This window comes from Hipposideros armiger, unplaced genomic scaffold, assembly GCF_001890085.2.
Source record: "Hipposideros armiger isolate ML-2016 unplaced genomic scaffold, ASM189008v1 scaffold_14, whole genome shotgun sequence".
In the NCBI taxonomy this organism is placed as follows: Eukaryota; Metazoa; Chordata; class Mammalia; order Chiroptera; family Hipposideridae; genus Hipposideros; species Hipposideros armiger.
Genome location: NW_017731364.1, coordinates 1,532,715 through 1,554,151, shown reverse-complemented (window position 1 = coordinate 1,554,151; position 21,437 = coordinate 1,532,715). Strand labels below are relative to the sequence as shown.

At 43.0% G+C, this 21,437-nt stretch overlaps 1 protein-coding gene across 1 annotated transcript in view; it reads left to right on the top strand.

The window, feature by feature from the left end:
* Nucleotides 1-21,437, top strand: part of MCF2L2 (MCF.2 cell line derived transforming sequence-like 2) — a 170,510-nt gene that overhangs the window by 42,873 nt on the left and 106,200 nt on the right. Inside the window, exons 9-12 of the mRNA XM_019667780.1 lie at nt 2,691-2,882; nt 5,360-5,551; nt 12,948-13,125; nt 17,868-17,959. Of these exons, the coding sequence (XP_019523325.1) occupies nt 2,691-2,882; nt 5,360-5,551; nt 12,948-13,125; nt 17,868-17,959 (654 nt within the window). The remainder of the gene's footprint in view (nt 1-2,690; nt 2,883-5,359; nt 5,552-12,947; nt 13,126-17,867; nt 17,960-21,437) is intronic.

The following is a 21,437-nucleotide window of genomic DNA, read 5'->3' as shown; positions in this document are numbered from 1 at the left end:
CTGCCCCTCATTCATTCTTCATTCATTCTGCAAATATTAACTGATCTCCTACCATGCCAAGCACTGGTATAAGTTCTGAGGACACAGCAATGAGCAACACAGTTAAAAATCACAGCCTGAGGAATTAACATTCTAACTTCCTTTCAAACATGGTGACCGGTGTATCTAAGCCTTTGCTGTTCAGAGTGAGTGCACTGGGTTTTTATCCCTGAGTTCTTTTAAACAGCCACTGCTTGATTGGTGTTACTTTATTCCCATATCATTACTCTTTTTTGTTTTGCACAACAATCATTTATTCTTGAGTACCTAATGTGTGCTACGTACTGTTTTAAGTTGAATAGAGCTAGTGTGTGCCTGCAAGGGTCTGTGGCATAGTGAGGGCAGTAGATAAGTTATCACAATACGGTGACGTATGTGCTCTGGTCAAGAAAGGCACAGAGTGTTTGGGGAGCACAGAGCAGGGGCATCAGAATAAAATGGTGGAGTTAGAGAACGTGTCCTGGAGAAGAGCTCTGAAGGCTGATTTAGAGTTAGCTCCAGAGGAATGAGTGTGCATCAGGAGGTGGGGGGTGGAGAGGTGGGGGGGCAAGGGTGATAATGGAAGGATGCGGTGCTCTTGCTACTGAGAGAGCAAGTAGACAAGGCGTGGAGGCCTGACGCTGCCTGAATATTTGGGGAAGCACAAATGGTCATTCATCTGTTTACAGCAGAGGATGGGGTGACAGAAGTGGAGAGAGAGGTGGCCAGGTCTGAGCCTGATATGAAAGGTTTTCTGTGCACTGCTCAGGAGTTTGAAGTTTCTCCTGAAGACTGTAGGAAGACAAGCAAGGGCTTGGGGTTTGGGAGTGATGTGGACGCGATAAGCTTTGTAATGGAATTGCTGCTTTGCAGCAATAGGGAGCGTGATTTAGAGGACAGCCTGAGGGAGCGCAGAGAGGCCAGCTCCCAGTCAGAAAGCATGAAGGCCTGAAGGGATAGTGACAAGGAAGTGGTGGAGAAGGGCTCAGAATTCAGAAGGTATTAATTAAGAAGGATGCGGGCTCTGCAGGGCTTGGTGAATGACTCGCTGGTTGGGGGGCAGGGGTTTTGAGATGGTTGAAATCACAACCAGTGTACCTTAAGTGAGGGGCCGGTTGTCATCACCTGGAGTCATCATGATGCCTTGTGTTACTGTAAAAGGTTAAACCAGGACAGGTGTGGTGCGCTGGATGCTCAGTGTGGTCAGCGAGGGTGCATGTGAGCTCCCTGCTCCTGGAGACTTTGGGGAATGTGTCAGTCATCTGTGTAACTCACAGGTTGATGTTTCACACAATTCCAGCCAAGCAGATGACTTCATCATCTGATTCACTAGTTCGTTCACTCATTCATTCACTCATTTTATTGATCAAATATTTATGGGATGCCTACTAAGTTTGTCATGGATCTTACATATTGGTGGGGGCGGGCAGAGGAAGGAAAAATCAGACGTTAAAGTAAGCAAAGATACTTTCAGGTAGAGGTAAGTGCTGTTAGAAAATGAAAACAAAGTGAGGAAGAGGGCCTGGGTGGGTGGGCTGCGGGGAGAGGCTTTAGATAGAGCAGTGGGTGAAGGGCCTGCCAGGAGAGAACGAGAGCTTAGGCCTGGGTGGCCGTGGGAGGAGCATCTCAGGGAAGGTGATGAGACAGGAGCTAGTTGGGTTGCCAGTCATGTTTAAGCCATGCCTTTCCCCTGGATGACGGCAGCGGCCACCTACCTGGTCTCCCTGCTTTGCCTCTTGTCTGTCAAGCTGCAGCAATCCTTTTAGGAATGAGATCCTCCAGCCTTCCCATGCCACTGAGTAAAAGCCACAGTGACACACTGGCAGCAAGGCCCTCCCCAGTCGGGCCCCTCTCTCCTCTCCGATTGCATCTCCTGCTCCTGTCCTTACCCCACTGCTCCAGCCACAGTGGCTTCCCCGGCTATCTGAACTCGTCCAACATGTCCCCCCAACCTCTCGGCCAACTACTGCGTGGCTTTTCCCTCACTTCAGGTCTTGGCTCCTGTGTCAAGGATTCCCCAATCACACCCAGGTTTGAAGCTTTGCTAGGAGGACTCATAGGACTCAGCATATAATTATACTCATGGTTATGACGTATTATAGCAAAAGGATACCAAGCAAAATCAGCAGAGAGAAAGGTGCAACGGGCGAACTCTGGAGGAAACTGGGTGCAAGCTTCCAAGAGTCCTGTCCCTGTGGAGTCCCACGGGGTGCATGGGGGCCACGTGCCTGTCCTTTTTCCTTTTCCATGAGTTGACAGGGGAATTCAGTTTCCAATTCTGTGCAGGATAACACTTTATGCTCTTCTGCCCTTGAACTTAGCACAGTTGTAATATTTTCATTATTTGTATAATTTATTTAATATCTGAGTTCTCCATTAGACTGAAAATTCCCTGGCTTGTTAACGCTATCTCCTCAGTGCCTACCCCAGAACTCAACAAACATCTGAATGCCTGACCTGCTCTTCTTCAGAGTGCAGATGACCCTGAGCTAGGCTAGATTCCTTAGGAAAGGCAGAGCTTTCCCAGGCTCCCCAGCTCCAGACACTGAGCCTAAGACCTGAATCAGCATCTTGCTAGACTCCCTCTAGGACTAGAGCACACAGTGCCAGGCAGATATCGGCCTCACTGTGACCTGGCACCTGATGCTTGGCTGGGCATGTTCATTCTGCAGGAGCCCTTGGAAAAAGCCCAGCTGCTTGCAATGATGGGGGACCAGCTCACCCAAAGCCACCACTATGCAGTGGCCTCCATCAGACCCAAGTGTGCGGAGCTCAGGCACCTCTGCGATAACTTCATCAATGAAAACAAGAGAAAACATGACATCTTAGGAAAATCTTTGGAGTTGCATAGACAGCTGGACAAGGTGAGCAGAGCAAAGCTGTGATCATGATGTCTGCAAAATTCTCTGTAAAGCAGTCTTCATCCTACTTGTCTTCCCCCATACACACAAAGAACTTCATGTGAAACTGTGCTCAAGAGGTGTTGAAAAGTGGGCAGATTCCAGGTCACAGAGGTATTGAAGGTCTAAAGTGCCTCAGCCACACTACCGTATCGTATTAGAGTGAACGGAAGCCCGTTTCCCTCTGTGTGGACCCATATGTAGAGAGTGTGTTTTGGCCTGGTCCTGTAGGACATTTCTGGATTCCCCTTCTGGCATACAGAGAGCCAAGCATTATATTTGCAAAGTGCTGCTCCGCATATATGCATCAGATTGTGAATCCTTTTGGAGAAGCCTTCAGCAATAATGACCATTATACACTCCTACCCTTTATTGAGCACCTACTGTGGTCCTACCAGGAGCATAATTATGTCACCTATTGAATCCTCAAGACAAGCTATGAGGAAGGTATTACTGACCTCATTTTACAGAGGCAGGAATTGATGCTCAGCGTGGTTAAGTCGTAACATGTAGCGCGTGGGACTACCGTGGCGAACCTGCTGTACTGCAGGCTTCCTGATGTACCACTGTGGAGACTCAGATTCAGTAAGTCTGGGATGAGGCCCAGAAATTGGTATTTTCATCAAATGCCCACGTGACTGGTGCAGGTGGTACCGGGACAATGCTGAGAATCCCTGGGATAAGTGATTGCCCAAGACCGCACATGGGACAGAGGATTGCAGATTTGAAGCCAGGGCTGCCAAATTCCAAACCCCAGGCTCCTTAGACGGAACAGCAACACTGTGTGAGGAAGGCTCACAGCAGGGAGCGCAGCCCCTGGTGCGCTCCGCAGTGATCTGCGGGGCAAGCGCCCAGGTAGCAGAGGCAGTTGACTTCTGGAGCCTTCCCTGTCAGCTGTTTCCAGGCAGCATGTGTCTCATGGCCATGAGTCAGCTCCTTCCATTCTTCACAGCTCTTTCTCCCTGACGGCTGGGGGCAACCGCCCAGGCTTTTTATCACATCCCGTTGCCAAAAGGCTTTTAATGTCAATGAAATACAGCTGTTCCGTATGCCTGTGGCTCAGAAGGACCTGGCACACAGCCTGCTCTGTGTGCTGAGCTCTTTGCAAGTTCAGCGACTATTTTCCTCACTCCTGTTTCTGCTCCAGAGAGAATAGCCTAACACGGTGGTGTGTGTGTGTGTGTGTGTGTGTGTGTGTGTGTGTGCAAAGAGCTGCTGTGACTCTGCAGAAGACCCAGCGTAATGTGTTCTGTCAATCTAGGCATGAGTTTTCAAGAGAAAGTTTTCAGTGTATAGCAAAGCATGTGTTCATATTATTTTGAAAAATCTAAAACTGTAGAAAAGAGTATTTAAAAAGTTACTCGTGGACGCCTACACATCCCACTCCCCTCCTCATCCTCACACAGTGGTAATCATTAATTTTTAAATGTCTTTATTGTTTTCTGTTATTCTAAAAGTAGTACACGTTCCATGTAGATACTTTAGGGGGAAATGAAGACAAATGTAAGTTGCCTGTAGTTTCCCACTTAGTGATAACGCCTTTGGGCGCTCCCTTTGGATCTTCTCCCCTGTATGGTTAGTTTACATAGCTCTTCAGGTCCCATGGTCAATGGAGACAGATGTGTTTGCACTGGCAGCTTCTTTCCTTATAAATATTCAGGCAGCACAAGGCCCCCTGTCTTTCTATTTACATCTTTTAAAAGTTGAGCTGTTAAAAAAAAAAGTTGAGCTGTTAGAATTCATCCCCTATCTGATTTCATCCTAGCATTCTCAGAAAGTCTGAGTGTCGTTTTTTCTGAGTTTCAGAGCTTTGCATTCTTGGATGCTTCCCTGAGAAAGACAAATTACAATAAGTGCAAATGTGGGCAGAGGAAAGTGGTGTTTCTGTTGAAAAGGCAATCCCTCCCCCAGGAAAGCTTGGAGGGGCCAGATCTAATGGCTCATTAATCACCCTGTGCTCTTGTAACCAATGAGGACGCAAGAAACATGCCCTAGAAGGTCCACCTGAAACGTCATTGGTTACATTCCTATATATTAGGCTGTCGGAAAAGTCATGATGTATTTTTCTATGTTTTTCATTGCAAAAATGCGTCATGACTTTTCCAACAACCATCTAGTTAAACCAAACTTAGAAATACTTAACTCACCCCTCCTGGAGGTGTAGCAATTAACTGTCAGCAGAAAAGAGAAGCATGTTTACACAATTCCTTTTACTGACTGGGTGACTGCCCTGAGATGCAGACAGAGTAAAATTGGCTTCGGTTTGTCCATCTCATTGTTGTATTTACAGCGGTTAGACTTCTAACCTTGATGCTGTCCCACAACAATTCCCCATTGTCCCAGAGTCCTGTAGATCCCGAATGAGCTCAGACCGCCTGAGGACCGTGGTGGCTGAGTTGTGGTCAGGCTAATTGCACAAGTACTGTGTTTCTTTTCCAAAGGTCAGCCAGTGGTGTGAAGCGGGAATCTACCTCTTGGCTTCCCAAGCTGTAGACAAGTGCCAGTCACGAGAGGGGGTTGACGTTGCCTTGAATGACATCGAGGCATTCCTGGGCACAGCCAAGGAGTACCAGTTGCCCAGCCCCAAGGAATTTTACAACCAATTTGGGTTGATGCTCACCCTCGAAGTGAAGGTAATGTTATTGGGTTATTTTGATCCTGTGGTTGGGGAGGATATGTTGGGGGGGGGTTGCTTATTGCCCCAGGAAATCCAGATAGAATATACTGAGCAGGTTAACCACTTCTTGAGCCCTCAGGTGGCCTCTTAGACTCCTGGCAAACTGACCTTTCATGGTCTGACTCACATATCACCTTCAGTCATTCATTTCTCTACAAACCCTTATGACCATCTCTGATGTATCATGTACTGTGCTGAGGTCACAACAATGAACAGAAATAGACATGGCTCCATCCCTCATTGAACTTACAGTTTAGTGGGAGAGGCTGATATTAATAAATGTCAGGCACAAAATGCAAAAATGTGTTCCAAGCTGAGATAAGTGCTCTGGAGTTGGGATTCAGGGTCCTACCTGACATGTGACAAAGGAACTTGACCTGGACTGGGGGTCATTTGAACCAAGGTCTGGAGAATGAGTAGAGAAGATAGGAGATCCTTTCCAGACAAAAGGAACAGCATATGGAGACCACAAGGCTGGAGTGAGCCTGACACAAGTGCAGAACCCAAGGGTCAGGGTGGCTGGAGTACAGAGGGGAAACATGAAGAGTTTTGGGGTGAGATTAGAGAGGGGCAGACGAGGTGGGGCTTTGTGGGCCATATTAAGGAGTTTGGCCTTTATTCTAAGAGCAGTAGGAAACCACTGCAAAATTTAAGCCGGGTAATAACTTGATTGGATTTGCACTTTGAGAGGATCACCCTTCTGTGAAGCCAGTGGAGCTATGTATAGCACACCTTCCACGTCACCTTGTATGTATTTCCAACGTAATAGCTTTTTTACCCCTTTTGAGTCATGGACCCTTTGGAGAATCTGATTCACCTACATTTGGGTTTGTATACACTCAAAGTGATGAAAGGCACTTTATACAAAGATATGGGCAGGATTTATGGAACCTGAGAGGGATGGGGAAGCACTGTGGGTCTAGCAAGAAATGGAAGAGTTACCACTTCTAATCCTGAAAGACAAAGGGGACCCAAGCAGCGCTCTACCTGTGAGTAAGGGCTGTGGCCTTGGAAAAGGAAGGCAACCACTGGTGGAGAAATATATCATATACCCCTACTTTTCTGTCTCCTTCTCTCAAATTTCCTGATGGTGCTTCCCATTGGTCAAAGCCAATTAAAAGCCCATAGGCACGTGAGTTCATCTGACAGAGTCTGTGCAGGTCAGCTTCCTGGGACACAGAGCAGGGTAGAGAAGGTGTAGGGGGTGGGGAGTGGGGCGGGAAATGAAATATTCAGCATGTATAAATTTTTATAATTAACTTTAGGGAACACCCTGAAGTCCATCTATGGACCCAGGCTAAGAGCCTTTTCTCTAATCTGACACACACCACACTGTTTTCCACTTATTTATTTTTAATGTTGGTCTTGCTTATTACACTGGGAGCCTCACCCATCTCTGTGTCCCTGTGCCTGGCCTATGTCTGGTGTCCAACCCATGCTTGTTGAATAAGTGGGCAGATACGTGGCAGAGTGGGCTGAGTGCAATGCAGGCAGCTCGGTGTGGAATTGTACCTTAGTGATCTTTCCCTGACTCCTCCTAGTGGGTTTTGGTGAGGAGGTGTGATCTTGAAAAGGGGTGGGGCAGACCACCTTCCCCCAACACAAGGACCCTTCTACTTCCCTGCAGAGGGGACAAAGAGAAGGCCCATCTCGTGTAGGTGCTACATTATGTGCCCAGTATCAGTAGCCCCAGGGCAAATTCCTAAGGCAGAACACTCTCACCCAGCTCTAACTCCATTAGCTGCTCAAGTAAATGTATCAGCCAGGGAGACAAGTGGCTACAGGTGTGGTTCTAGTCAAATTCAGCCAACTTTCTAACCACCCACCAGGAAATGAATAAAACTTAACAAGCTACTTCTGAGAAACAGAAACATGGGGGGAGGGAAAGGATTAGAACAAAACTAATTTTTAAAAAAATCCTATATGTAAATCAGACCAAAACATCCCCAAAGGCCATCTATTCTTTTGATTTGAAGTAAAATTCTACTTTTCAGATTAAATATCCTATTGTGTCAGAGAAAGTTTTGTCCACTGAGGGCTAATGACTTTGTTGTTAAAACTAGTGCCTTATATATAGTATATATAGAGAGAAATATTCTAAAATATATGTGTATACATAAGATACATGTATATATAAGGTATATGTTTATACACAGGTTGGTATAGACACATGTATCTTTTATGCAGACAGTAGAGAGAGCCTAGAAGCAATGAGACCTCCAGAATCAATGAACACACCTAACACCCAGATCTTGGTTTCTAATACAATTCTCCAATCAAAGAGATCCAGGCTCCTTGGGGGAAATGGCTGATTCTAGGACTGGGGCAGGAAATATACAAGATGACCCTAGAGCATCTTATAGAGCCAGAAAGTAAGGAGCTGCTAAAAACAAAATAAACCACAAAGATGGGACATAGGAGTCAATTGAAAGAGCTCCCCGTGGCCAATGCTGGAACAATTTGAGCAACAGAATTAATAAAGGCATATTGGATTACAACCCAAAGTATAAAATAGGTATCCATGAATCTATACTGATACAAATAAATGGTGGAATAAATAAATCAATGGGAGAGAGGAAACTAACCTCACATGCAAAAGAATTCCAAATTATGTAGATACTTTGTCCTCAAGGAGGTGGAGCAAAACTTCCCATCTTTAAATGTGGGCTGCATATCGTGACTTCCTCCCCAAGAGTACAAGAAGGGAGAAATAAAAGGATGACTTTGCAGTGGAGAAAACTAACATGTTTTCAACTAACACAATGTTGGCCTGGTGACCAAGGCCAACATCAACAGTGTTACATCAGGCAGATAGTATGTACCCTTAATATGATGTGATAAAAATCACACTTCTGTGGTCTCCCCTCAAAAAAACTCTAACTTCAGTCTAATCCTGAGATAAAGATCAGATAAATATCAACTGAGGGACATTCTACAAGGTGTCTGACCAATACTCCTCAAAAGAGTCAAGGTCTTAAAAAACCAGGACAAGCTTAGAAACTGCCACAGCCAAGAAGAACTGAAGTCATGACAACTAAATGTAATGTGGCGTCCTGGATGGGACCCTGGGGAGAAAAAAGCACACTAGGTAAAAACTAAGGAAACTTAAATAGGGCTGGCTGAGTGGCTCAGTTGGTTAAGAGCTTGCTCAAGAGTTTGAGCTCTGAACAACAGCGGTTCGAGTCGCAGCCGCTGAGCTGCCAACAGGTAGCAGGATGGCTCAGCTTAAAAAAAAAAAAAAAAAGAGAGATGGAAACTTAAATAAAGCATGTACTTTATTTAATGGTAATAATAATTTATTTTAATAATAAAAATAATGTATCAATATTGATTCATTAATTATAACAAATATACTGTAGTAATGTAAGCTATTGATAGAAGTGTGGTGTATTTGGAAATGCTTTGTATTATTTTGCAATTTCTCAGTAACTCTAAAATTATTCTAAAAAATAAAATTTGTTTCTAAAAAAAACTGGTACTCTATTTCTAAAAGATTGAATCTGTTACATTTAAGACATGGTAATTATCAAAGCAACATCAGCCATGAAACTTTTGTTCCAATGGCAGCCTCCCCCCGGCCCCCCCATCTCTGTCTGAGGCTTGTCAAGGCTTTTCCCTAATACATGGCTGTTGTGCTGACCCTTACTGCTGCTGTTTTGATTTTTCTCCCTCATTCACTTTCACTACACAGCCTAGAGAATGAAACAATCTCAGTAGCAAATAGCAAAATCCAATTCTTCAGATATTCATTGGTACCCAGTTTGTGCTTTATTCCTGGACAACAGTAATGAAAATCACAGTCCCTGCCATCAGTGCTGGCCATGTAGTGGAAGACGAACATATCCCCCATGACGCTTCTTGGTCCAAGAGCCTATATGAGGTCTGACAATTAAGTTCATGAACTTGTTGCAATGATGTTGCTAACTGTTTTTGGAAATCAGAGGGATTATTCATTATGAATTTGTACCAACTGGACAAACAGTTAACCAAGTTTACTATTTGGAAATGCTGAAAAGGCTGTGTGAAAAAGTTAGATGACCTGAACTTTTTGCCAGCAATTCATGGCTTTTGCATCACGACAATGCACCAGCTCACACGGCACTGTCTGTGAGGGAGTTTTTAGCCAGTAAACCAATAACTTTATTGGAACACCCTCCCTACTCACCCGAATCTGGCCCCAATGACTTCTTTCTTTACCCGAAGATAAAGGAAATATTGAAAGGAAGACATTTTGATGACATTCAGGACATCAAGGGTAATACGATGACATCTCTGATGGCCATTCCAGAAAAAGAGTTCCAAAATTGCTTTGAAGGGTGAACTAGGCACTGATGTCAGTGCATAGCTTCCCAAGGGGAGTGCTTCAAAGATGACAGTAGTGATATTCAGCAGTGAGGCAAGTAGTACTTTTTCTAGGATGAGTTTGCGAACTTAATCGCCCGACCTCGTAAAATGGAGGAACGGTGGGACACAGGGGAAGCGATGGTCAAGGTCAAGTATGAAGAGCCCAGTGACCCAGCATGAGGAGTGGGTGCCACTGCAGGGCTTTTAAGCAGGTAAGTTACAGGATCAGATTTACATTTTAGAAAGATCATTCTAGTTGTGGTGTGGAGAATGGATTTGCAAGTGAAAAAAGGAGAGAGGAAAGGGGGGGAATGCACTTCTTAATCTTGTATCAACCTCCCCCTGGTCTGAGCTTAGGAATTTAGGGTCTCTCCTGACTGCCTCACCATTTCCAGGGTTCACTCTGGGATCCTGGGATAGATGCAGAAGGGCAAAGGTGATTTGAGTCCTGTCCAGGCCAAATGAGCCGTTGGGCTCTAGCGTGTGGCACTGACCTCACAGTAAGGCTGCACACTATACATCACCAATTTGGCAACCATTCATTCAGTCAGATTTCTTATTTCTGTGCAGCAGTGAACACCTACACCTCAATTTCCTCAAGCTCATCACTGGGCCAGATAGGGCAAGGTAGTAGTGGCTGGTGACCAAGATTTCTCACCATCCCCCGAGAAATACAACCTAGCATTGCCATCATGCTGACACAGGGAACTTGTTTTTTTGGGGGTGGATGTGGACTCATAGCTGTGTTATCAGAACCTCTAGTGCACTGTATAACTGAGCTTCCTGAGGCCAGAGGAACATTCTTTGAGGAGACCCTTTAAACATAGGCCCTAAGCGTAATCTAGATTAGGCACTCAGCAAACTGTAGCCTGCGGGCCAGAGCTGCTTGCTTATATAGTTCAAGTTTTATCTGGACATAGTCACACTCATTCATGTCTATATTATCTATGACTGCTTTTATGCTGCAATAGCAGAGACCAGATGGTCTGCAAACCCTGAGATTTATTGTTTGGTCTTTTACAGAAAAAGATGGCCAACTGCTGATCTAGACCCACACTGTCCAATAGAAATAAAATGCAAGTTGCATATGTGAGCTAATAAGATTTTCTAGCAGCCACATTTTGAAAAGTGAAAATAAGTGAAATCAATGTTAATGTTTTATTTAACCTATGTCCAAAATATCATTTTAACATATAATTGATATAAAAAATTATTAATGAGATATTTTATGTTCTTTTTTTCATGCTGAGTCTTCAAAATCCAGTGTGCATATTATGTGGACAGCACAGCACAGCTCATTTCAGACCAGCCACATTTCAGGCGCTCAGTAGCCTCGTGTAGCTAGTGGTTCCTGGATGGACAGTGCAGGTCTGTATGCAGACCCTCCAAAGAGTGAGACAAGCCTCAGATCTTGGTGCAGAGGGCAGCTTTGACGGGACCCTCAGGCTGTAGGGGAATAGTTTTCCATTGCTGACACTCCAGTTTGCCTCTGGGACATTGGCTCTTTCCCTCAGAAGATGGCCCTGCATAAGCAAAGACAATTTTGGGCCGGCCGAGTGGCGCGATGGTTAAGAACTGGCTTGGGACGCCAGAGGGCCCCGGTTTGCATCCCACATATGAGGGCCAGTGACACTGCCCTCCACAGCTAAGATGCTGAACAACAGCTCAACCTGGAGCTGGGCTGCTGTGAGTCGCCGGCGACGGCGTGGGCTGCAGCCCCTGTGGCAGTGGGTTGCCATGGGCTACCGTGTGTAGTCAGCAGCCAGCGTGAGCGGCCGTCCAGAAGCCGGTGACTGATCTGCCTCGGCCTGGAAGAGCACAATGATGGTGCCAGCTTGGGCCAGTGAAGCAACATCCTCACAACTAGACTGAAGAACAAAACGACAGCAACTTGTCTGTTCCCCTTCCCCCAATTCTCTAGCACTGTTCCCTTCCCCCCAATACCCCAATAAAAATCTTTAAAAAAAAAAACCAACCAAACAAACAAACAAAATAACAACTTCCACCTCAACAAATCATAAAAAAAAAGAAAAAGAAAAGACAATTTTACTTTTCTTGCAAAATGTGGCACCTTTCCTGGGTATGTGCTGAGCCTGTGAGACTTTCAGAGTTAGTAATCCTCACAGCATCCTGCATAATTTGTGGTGGTTCAGCTCTTCTAAGTCTGGGTCTGTTCTTTGGTGGTTAAAATCATCCACAAGACGGATGCCAGAATCAGCCTGAGGAAGAAGAGGCTACCCACTTCCCTTGACCCACCAGAGCTGGAGGAACATCATGCTGGAAGCGTGGCCGAAAGAAACAGATTCAGCTGAAGTCAGGCCTTGGTGAAACTCAAAAACATTCAGTTTGATTCTTATTCTTCGGAACCTCTTCCTTAGAGCGTATAGTCAGTTATGGGAACATCTGTGAATTTCATCTCTTCCTGATATTTCTTCAGTTTATTTCTTTCCTACTTGTATATAGAGAAGAAATCACACAAAATAAATGTGTATCCTTTTTATTACAGGTGCTTGTGGTTTCCTTGATCCTGCTTCAGAATTTAGCCAACTCTTTCCCCAGAACACTTAAACCCTTTTCTCCATCAGGGCCTTTATTCAGGGTACATTTCTTATTTTTAAATTCTGTCATTTTTTAAGTTGGCCTAAGGCCTTTCATCCATGCCCTGTGGCAACCTTTTCTACAATTAATGGACATGGCTTAGTGAATATGTATCTGCTCAATATAGATTTACTGAGCACTACTCTGTGCTAGGCAGTATTCCCAGCACTGGCGAGACATTAGTGAAAATGATACAATCATTGCCACTCAAGTGGGAGATGCAGACTCTTAGAAGCACAATTCTGGTGCAACGTGGGACATGTGATGACTTGTATGTGGATGCCCAGAGAAGGATCACCCAAGGGAGGTTGTGGGGTAGGGGGAGAGGGGAGGATGGTTGGAAGGGAATGTGTTATGTCCTCAGGCCCAGTGCTAAGTGATCTGCTCATGATTTACTTTTGTTCCTGCAGGCCAAAGCCCAGAAAGTCCTGCACAAGCTGGGTGATGTACAGGAAATATTTCACAAGAGGCAAATGAGCCTGATGAAACTGGCAGCCAGACAGACTCGCCCAGTGCAACCTGTGGCCCCCCATCCTGAACCCTCCCCAAAATGGGTGTCATGGAAGACCAGCCAGCCCTCCGCCTTGGGTAGGTGATTTAAGGAAAAAAGTCTGGCTTTCTGTTTCATCAGTCCCCATGAAAATGAAGATTGTGGTTGTTTAAAATGCGTAATGATTGTTGTTTTGACAGACATTATTTAAAACAAACCATAGATATGAAATAGTACAGGCATTGAAGACTGACAAAGTTCGATAAAACTGAGTGCCTGATGCAAAGAGATGCTCACAATCCAGCAGAGGAATAATATAAATGCACAAATACTATTAGCATAAAATAGACTCTAGTAAGGACTTTTAAAAGTCCCACCAGATGCTAAGCACTTGAGTGGTAAAGTTGGTTCTTTGAAAAGATTAATGAAAAGATTTAAAATATATAATAGGTAAGTCCTTACACCAATGCCACATGGCCTTGACTACTATAGTTTATTACTAGGCCTTGAGATCAATTAGTGTAGGTCTTCCAACGTTCTTTTTCAAGATTGTTTTGGCTATTTTAGGTCCTTTGCATTTCTATATAAATTTTAGAATCACCTTTTGATTTCTGCTGGGATTATGATTGAGATTGCACTGAATATATAGATCAGTTTGGGAGAGCTGTTATTTTATCAGTATTGAGTCTTCTAATTCATAAATATTATAATGCTCCATTTATTTAGGTCCTCTTGAATTTCTCTTGGCAATATACCAGTTTTGAGGGTAAAGGTCTTAGAGATTTTATGGTTTTTTTAAACCCTACAGTAAACAGAATTGCCATATCTAATTCTCAGTAGGAATATATTTCTGTATAGAAATATAATCATGTCATCTGTGAGTAGGGACAATTTTACTTCTGTTTCAATCTTTATGCTTTTTTTCCCTTGCTTTATTCTAATGGCTGGGACCTCCAGTACAATGTTGAATAGAAGTGGTGAGAGCAGACATCCCTGTCTTTTCCTAATGTTAAGAGAAAGAGTTCATAGTTCACCTTGAAGTATGATGTTACTAACTTTTTCACAGATGGCTTTTATGAGATTGAGGACATTCCCTTCTATTCCTAGCTTGATGAGAGTTTTTCATCATGAATGATTGTTGAATTTTTCAGATGTTCTTTTTAGTGCTGTATATTGAGATGATAATATGGTTTTCTTCTTTTTTTGTTAATATGGTGGATTACAATGATTAACTGTCAAAAGTTAAAATAATCATACATTCTTGGGATTAACTGCTCTTGGACATGATGTATGTGTTATTTGTTGCTTCGTGTATTTTGAAACTCCATTATTAAGCACATGCATATTCATAATTGTTTGATTTTCCAGAAATGCTGGCCCTTCTATAATTAGGAAATTGTCCTCCCCTCCTTCTCTTTAGTAAAACTCTTTGTCTTAAAGTCTATTTTGTCTGGTATTAATACAACCATTCCAGCTTTCTTATGCTTAGTGTTTGCATGATATACTTTTCCCATTCTTCTATTTCTGTTTTTGTTTTTAAAGTATATTTCTTATAGGCAGTATATAGTTGGGTCTTGCCTTTTTAATACATTCCATTAACCTCTGTCTTGTAACTGGAGTGTTTAGTCCATTTACAGACAATGTGATTATTGACAGAGTTAGATTTAGAGCTACCATTTTGTTATTTGTTGTCTATTTATCTCATTTCTTTTTATTCTTCTGTTCCTCCTTTCCTGCCTTCTTCTGGGTTAGCAGATTGTTTTTGTGTTCCGTTTTGATTCCTCTATTGTCTTTTTAGCATACATACCGCTTTGCATTTTTTCCCCCAGATGTTTTTCCTAGGGATTTTCACATGCAGCCTTAATTTATCACAATCTACTTTGAGTTAATATTGTAGCACTTTATGTAAACTATAGGAAATTTGCAACAGAATGCTTCTACATGCCCCCCACCCATCCCCTGTGCCATTCTTATCATAAATGTTGCATTGACATATGTTAAATCATCCAATATTGTGTTATAATTTTTACTTTAAATAATCATATGTCTTTTATTATTTATTTTTTTCCTTTTATTTCATATGTCTTTTAAAGAAATTAAGAGAAAGGAATAGAAAAGAAAAAATATATATCATTTTATATTTATCCTTCTAGTCACCATTTCCGGTATTCTTTTATTCTTTATTGTAGATCTGAATTAACTTCTTCAAGCTGAAAATTTTCCTTATTGTGCAGCTCTATTTGCAACAAATTCTTTCAGTTGTTATTTACCTGAAGATTATGGGCGGTTTTTGGTAATTCTCCATTTCGCACAATTTACAGTCCCCTGTCTCTTATCATATATTCCACTTTTTAGAAGTAAGACTTGGTAACAGTTTAGTGCATTTATAGCCTGAATTTTTCTATGCGCACACACTCTCACACACACTCAACAGACACATACATGCACGCTCAAACACACTTTTGTGCACATACCACAGATATCCAGAAACAGTCGCACACATGGAGAAATCCTTCTTGGATGGCTGGAAAACAGGACGTGGCTCTCCTGACCTCTCATCTAGGGCACTTACCCAAAACTAAACAACGTTCAAGTCTATGACTTTGCCTTTCTTTTAAGGGATATATGTTTGTTACAAGTAAATAAAACAGGAATTATGGATTGTTTCTTGGCTTTTCAAACGCACAATTTCATACTAGGTAATGACCTTCATAAGGTAAACAGATCTTCATCATGTTTGAATAGAGATCACCGAGTGTGGTCCGGCAGCTAGCTCACGCTGCAGAACGATCCCATACTTTTGTTTTGGAGCCTAACAACTGAGTGTGGACTCAGACAGGTCACTAACAGGATTTTCAAACACATTTGTCTGATTCCTTAGTAACTGAGTCTGTGCCAAGATAAACTTATGTTTCACACGGGCAGGGAGCTTATAGATGGTAGCTGGAATGTCAGCTCTGACTCTTGTTAGTTCTGTGTCTTGAGTACAACATTTAGCCTGTCTGAAGTTTGTAAGGAATGTGAAAAATTCTTCTTAATGCCATCTGGCGACAATAACAGCTAAAATGTACTGAGAGCTTACCATGATCTAAGAATTTTATACATATTAACTCATTAAAGCCTCATAGTAACCCTATCCTGTAGGCTTTCTCATGATTCTCCACTTTCCAGATGAAGACGCTAAGATGCAGAGATTTGTCTATAATGTATGTCTCATCCATGAACGAGCAAGACTTGAGTGCTGGCAGTATGGCTCCACATCCCGCCTTTAATTCTGGCTTTGTACTTAATACTGTTGTGGGCAGGTGCTTGTCAGTCAGAGGTGTCACCAATTACAGTGTATGCATTTCTTGCATCCAGTTATTATACCTGGAATCCCTCAGCTTACAGAGATCCTGCAGAGAGTGAGGGGCCCAAAGGATCATCCATTGTTATAAAGTAGCTTTAGTGGTCACATAACCTGAGACAGCAAACAATGTACTTCACTACAGATGTCAACATAACCTCCATGAAAAACCCACGGAAACGCCCAAGCTGCTTCCAGTTGGTTCACAGAATCTGAGGGTTATGAGGGATCTCTGGAAGTTAGATGGTCAACCTCCACCAAGGCCACCACAGATAAGACTCAGGGTGATGTATTGATGGCATTTGATGGATGACGTTTTGGCCATGGGACCTAGAAATGCTAAATCCTGTGTCAGGTTAATCACATGTATATTGTGAGTTTCCCAAGGGAACTATGTACAAGGGTGGTGATGGTGACAAATAAGAACTCAAAGTACCACTTAATTATTAGCCTTGTAGCTATCACCCCAAATGTAGCCCTCTGGTAAAGCTAGATTATGGGTCAGAAAGCCTCAAGGCCTAACCAGGGCTTCTCCTCCCCAAATCCCAATCTTATTGCCAATGGCCATGGAGCCTGAAGAAAGGATATCTCTCAGGTGTCTGAGAATCCTGTGGGAAGGGGAGCAGGGAGACAGAGTGACGGAAAGAGGATAACAAGAGCAAGAAAGCCCAGTTCCCTCCTGATGCAGCCAACTGATTCTTCCCACAGTCACATCATCCACTAATAAATGTGGTTCCATCAGTTCTAGAATCCAACTGTTAGATCCTCAAATTAGCAATAATTCCTTCTGACTAAGGCATACATGGATACCCCCTTATATAATCGTAGTATAAGTGTGTGTGTGTGTGTGTGTGTGTGTGTGTGTGTGTGTGGAGAGAGAGAGAGAGAGAGAGAGAGAGAGAGAGAGAGAGAGAAAGAGCGCACACATTTCAAAGACTGCAAGGAAATATACCAAGTGGTTGTATTTAAGTAGTAAGATTTTAGTATTTTTCAGATTTCCTGTAATAAGCACAAATAAATTACCTGTATAATGGGGAAAAAATGTTCAGTAGAATGTGGTACCTAGAATTGAATCTGGTCTTCTTTCTAGTCCAGGAATAACATCAAGTGCAATATAGAGTAAACTTCATGAAGAAAGTGACCCTTTGGAAAGTGACCGTTTAGCTGGGCATTAAAAATGGGAATGCTGGAAACTCTATTATTTTTATCACGTTACGTTTACTGATTTTTTGTGTTTTGATGTTTCATGTGGTGTTGGATATGACTTTTGTCTCTTCGGATCAAATGTCAAGTGCCTGGGGTCAAGGACTCTTTCATTTCTGCGGCTCCCCTTCACCCCCAATTACATCTACAACCTTGGCTATCACCACAGCAACTCAATTTAGCTCAACAACCTCAGCACAATCCAGCTGCTTGTCCAAGTTGAGTGAAGCACTCTGAATTATCTATAAGCCAAATCACCAAATGAATGGCTGGTTTTCTTTGTCCCTCTAGGCCCTCTTCAGAAAACACCTGAGGATGCTTCTGTGGAGACAGATGTGAACTCCCTGGAAAAGGAAGATGACAAGACTAAATGTGAAGGCAAGGTAGGATCACCTTTGTTTTACTGATAGAAGTTTCTGATATGAGAGACTGTTGCTGCCCTAATTCTCAATAAATCAAGTTCCCCTGTTTCACACCTATCATCACCTTCAGAAGACGTGCCCATAAAGGCACTTCGCAAAGACTAGTGCTCCCAAGAGCGGAGGTTTGTGGGATTTCTTCCTTATCTTTCTTCTTAATTGAAACTAGCTATGAAAAACTGTCATGTATGTGTTAGTAGATACTGTTTTATTGAAGGAAATCATTTTATTCATTCCTGTAATCTGACTTCATATTTAAGATTGTAGAACAGTGGGTAGTTTATGTTTAAAAAGCACATGACAAAATTGCATAGAGCTACACACACACACACACACACACACACACACACACACACACACACAGTGCATGTGTAACTGGTGAATTTTGAATAAGCTCTGTGGATTGTGCCAATGTCATTTTCTTGGTTTTAGTATTATACTCTGTGTAAGATGTTGACATTGGAGGATGCTGGGGGAAAGGTACATGGGGACTTCTCTGTGTGTCTTTGCAACCTCATGTGAATCTATAATTACTTCAAAAGAAAAGTTAAAAAGAAGAGGAGCATAAGCCTTGGAATCAAGCGGACCTGGATCTAAGCAATGTAACCTCTCTAAACCTGTTTCTCATCTGTAAAAATGTAGATAACAACAGCTACCTCCTGAAACTATTTTGAGCATCAAATGGAAATTGGAAAATTGCCAAGCACTATATAGTTGTAAAGTAACATATATTAAAACCCCAGTAAAATGAATTTGGAATATATGTTGCTTCATAGCAACCCGAGGGGCCTCCTTTCCCCTGCCTCACCAAAAATTACATATCTGGCTGACTGAATGGTTCTGAAACCAGAGGCCAGTAGACCATGGGCTCCAATGCACATCAGCAACAGTTTGGATCCATCATCAATTAATTCCTAATGTGTCCGAGTATAGGACCCCACGAGGACTCCACTGGCCAATAAGGAGTCAGGCAGAAAGCAAGTCTTAGGCTGCCCTTCCTGGAGGCAGAAACATTGTGGGAATTAGAGTTCCCAGTAGACTTTTCCTAGAGTGAGAAAGCTGCGTTCTTCTGTAATTTGTTTAGTCATCCTGCTGTATTCTGGCAAAACTAGGACATTATCTTTGCTGTGTCTGAATACCTCATGGTTGGAGGAACTGCACTACCACGTCTTCCAGAGTTAGGAAACAATCTGCAATTTTATAAGTCTTGATTAGCCATTTTAAAAAAGTAGAAACTGGGGGGCAGGCCGAGTGGCTCAGTTGGTTAAGAGCTCACTGCGAGTTCTGAGCAACAGTGGTTCAATGCCTAGCCCAAGCTGAGCTGCTGCTGAGCTGCCAACAGGTGGCAGGGTGGCTCAGCTTAAAAAAAAAGTAGAAATTTTTGGAAATAGGTAAGTGTAATTAAACTTCACCTGACTTGACACCATGAAGTCTGTGGAATCATTAAATGACATTAAAAAAAAAAGTTGCTTTTAAAATGAGCATCACCCTGATCTTTTGTACCATGGACTTCAGAGAATGTCATCTTTGAAGGTGAGGGTTGTGTCAAGTGCACGGGAGCCCAGATCCAGTCCTGGAACTCATGCCGTTGCCCTTGACTCATGATGGGATTTGAACTCACTTCATATCTCTGTGACTTCTTTTGCCCATCTTAGACAACATATTGATGACCTGCACACTCTATAAAAATGCCATGGGAGTTGTAAGTCTGTGGAGGTTCTCATATATAAGAATTCCAATTAGAGTGAATTATTTCAGTAATTGTGAACAATAAAAATAAGTGCTATTGTTTTATTTGTTGTAAAAAAAAATACATGTAGTTAATAAACATAAGGCACCTTTCTTTCCTCAGGGAAGACCTTAAAGTATTTAAGACAAAAGGTTTCCATAAGCGACATTTATTATTTACACTGGTTTTATATATTGGTAAAAATAGACAGTGTAGGAGCAAAGGTAAGGATGGGAAATGTTGCGGAGAATCCAGGAAGCTCTGACAACCAGACTTTTGGTTTCTTCCTTCTGCTGTTATTTAATTCCGACTCCAAGCCCATCCTGCTGAGATGCTAGGTCCCTCCTGTTTAGGTGGGTTCAGCAGCAGGTACTGTTAAGCAGGTGCAAGTCGTCCTGTGTTACAGTCATCCTCCCGGGCTTCTGTTGTTTTTTTTCCTTACTGTTGCTTTGTTGGTGTAATGAACGCTTTCCCACAACAGCATGTATGTTCATAGTCGAGGTGGTAGAGGAAGCTGGGTAGGAACAGAGGCTGCCAGACTTCCTCATTTTGGCAAATAGAAGCTGGTCAAACTTCTGCTTCTGAAGACCAAGGCAATGAGAAGCAGTGGGAGCAGAAAGCATATAGCCGTGAACAACGTGAGTGGGAAGAAAGGGGGTATAGGCACCCGATCCCCAAATCCTAGAGTCAGAAATCAATTTAGGATCAATAAATGTAATGAGTGTTTCCCAAGGTGGGCAGTACCACAGGGAAATCTTCATTCTAAAATATGTAAGAAAACTAGTAAGAAAAAGGTGGGTTAGAAAAAAAAAAGGTCTAGGTTCACGTCTACATGGTTATTAAGAGGCCAAGGAGGTTGACTAACACCAAGAACTTTTGTCGCTGCTTGTGTTCTGTGGCCACTGTCCAAGGCAAATGACCAGGATGGAGAGACAGTGAATCTGACTCGGGGCGACACTTCTGTCATCTTTTTGGCTTTTAGCCTAGAACGCAAAGATGAAATGAAACTACAGCCAGTCTAGGAGAGCAAATCATAACACTCTGATAAATGCCCCTCTTTCCCCTCAAGAGTAAATGCTCACAGAAGGGGGAAAAAAAAAGGTTATTAGCCAAAACCATTCATGATTGCTACTGGAGTCACTGATACTCACTACCTGCAACAAAATCATGATATGATTTTATGATCATCAGAGAACTTATTCCAAAAACAGGCATTCTGTCTTCCGGGCTGAGTGATCCTTCTTGTTACAGCTCACAGGAAGTTGGCAAACAATTGTGGCAAGGCTGCTGAGAAGATGTGGCAGCCACGCGGCCATGCCCTGGGCTCCCCAGCCTGATCGGGGACAGCCCAGCGGTGGAAAGGTGGAGAGTTGCTGTGGTTCCTGGCAGAAGTAATGTGGGGACTTCCTGTCGTTCCCCCTGCCAGCTGGAAGCTGAAAGCATGTCCCAAAGGGGCTGCTTTTCCCTGCTGCTCACATCACAGCCTCTTTGGAGCTGGAAAGAAGCCAGAGGTTGATGGGAATTCCTTTTTCTGGAACAAACCCTCAGGGTGAAGGAAGCAGCTACTGTCTGTGAGCGCCAATGAACAGTGTTTCTGGGCATCTGTTGAAATGGTTTAACGTAACAGGCCTTTTCAGGCTTCTGAGCAAACAGGCTCCTTCATAAACATTTACCAAAACAAACAAACAAAAAAAGCCATGGCTGGAAAGGAAC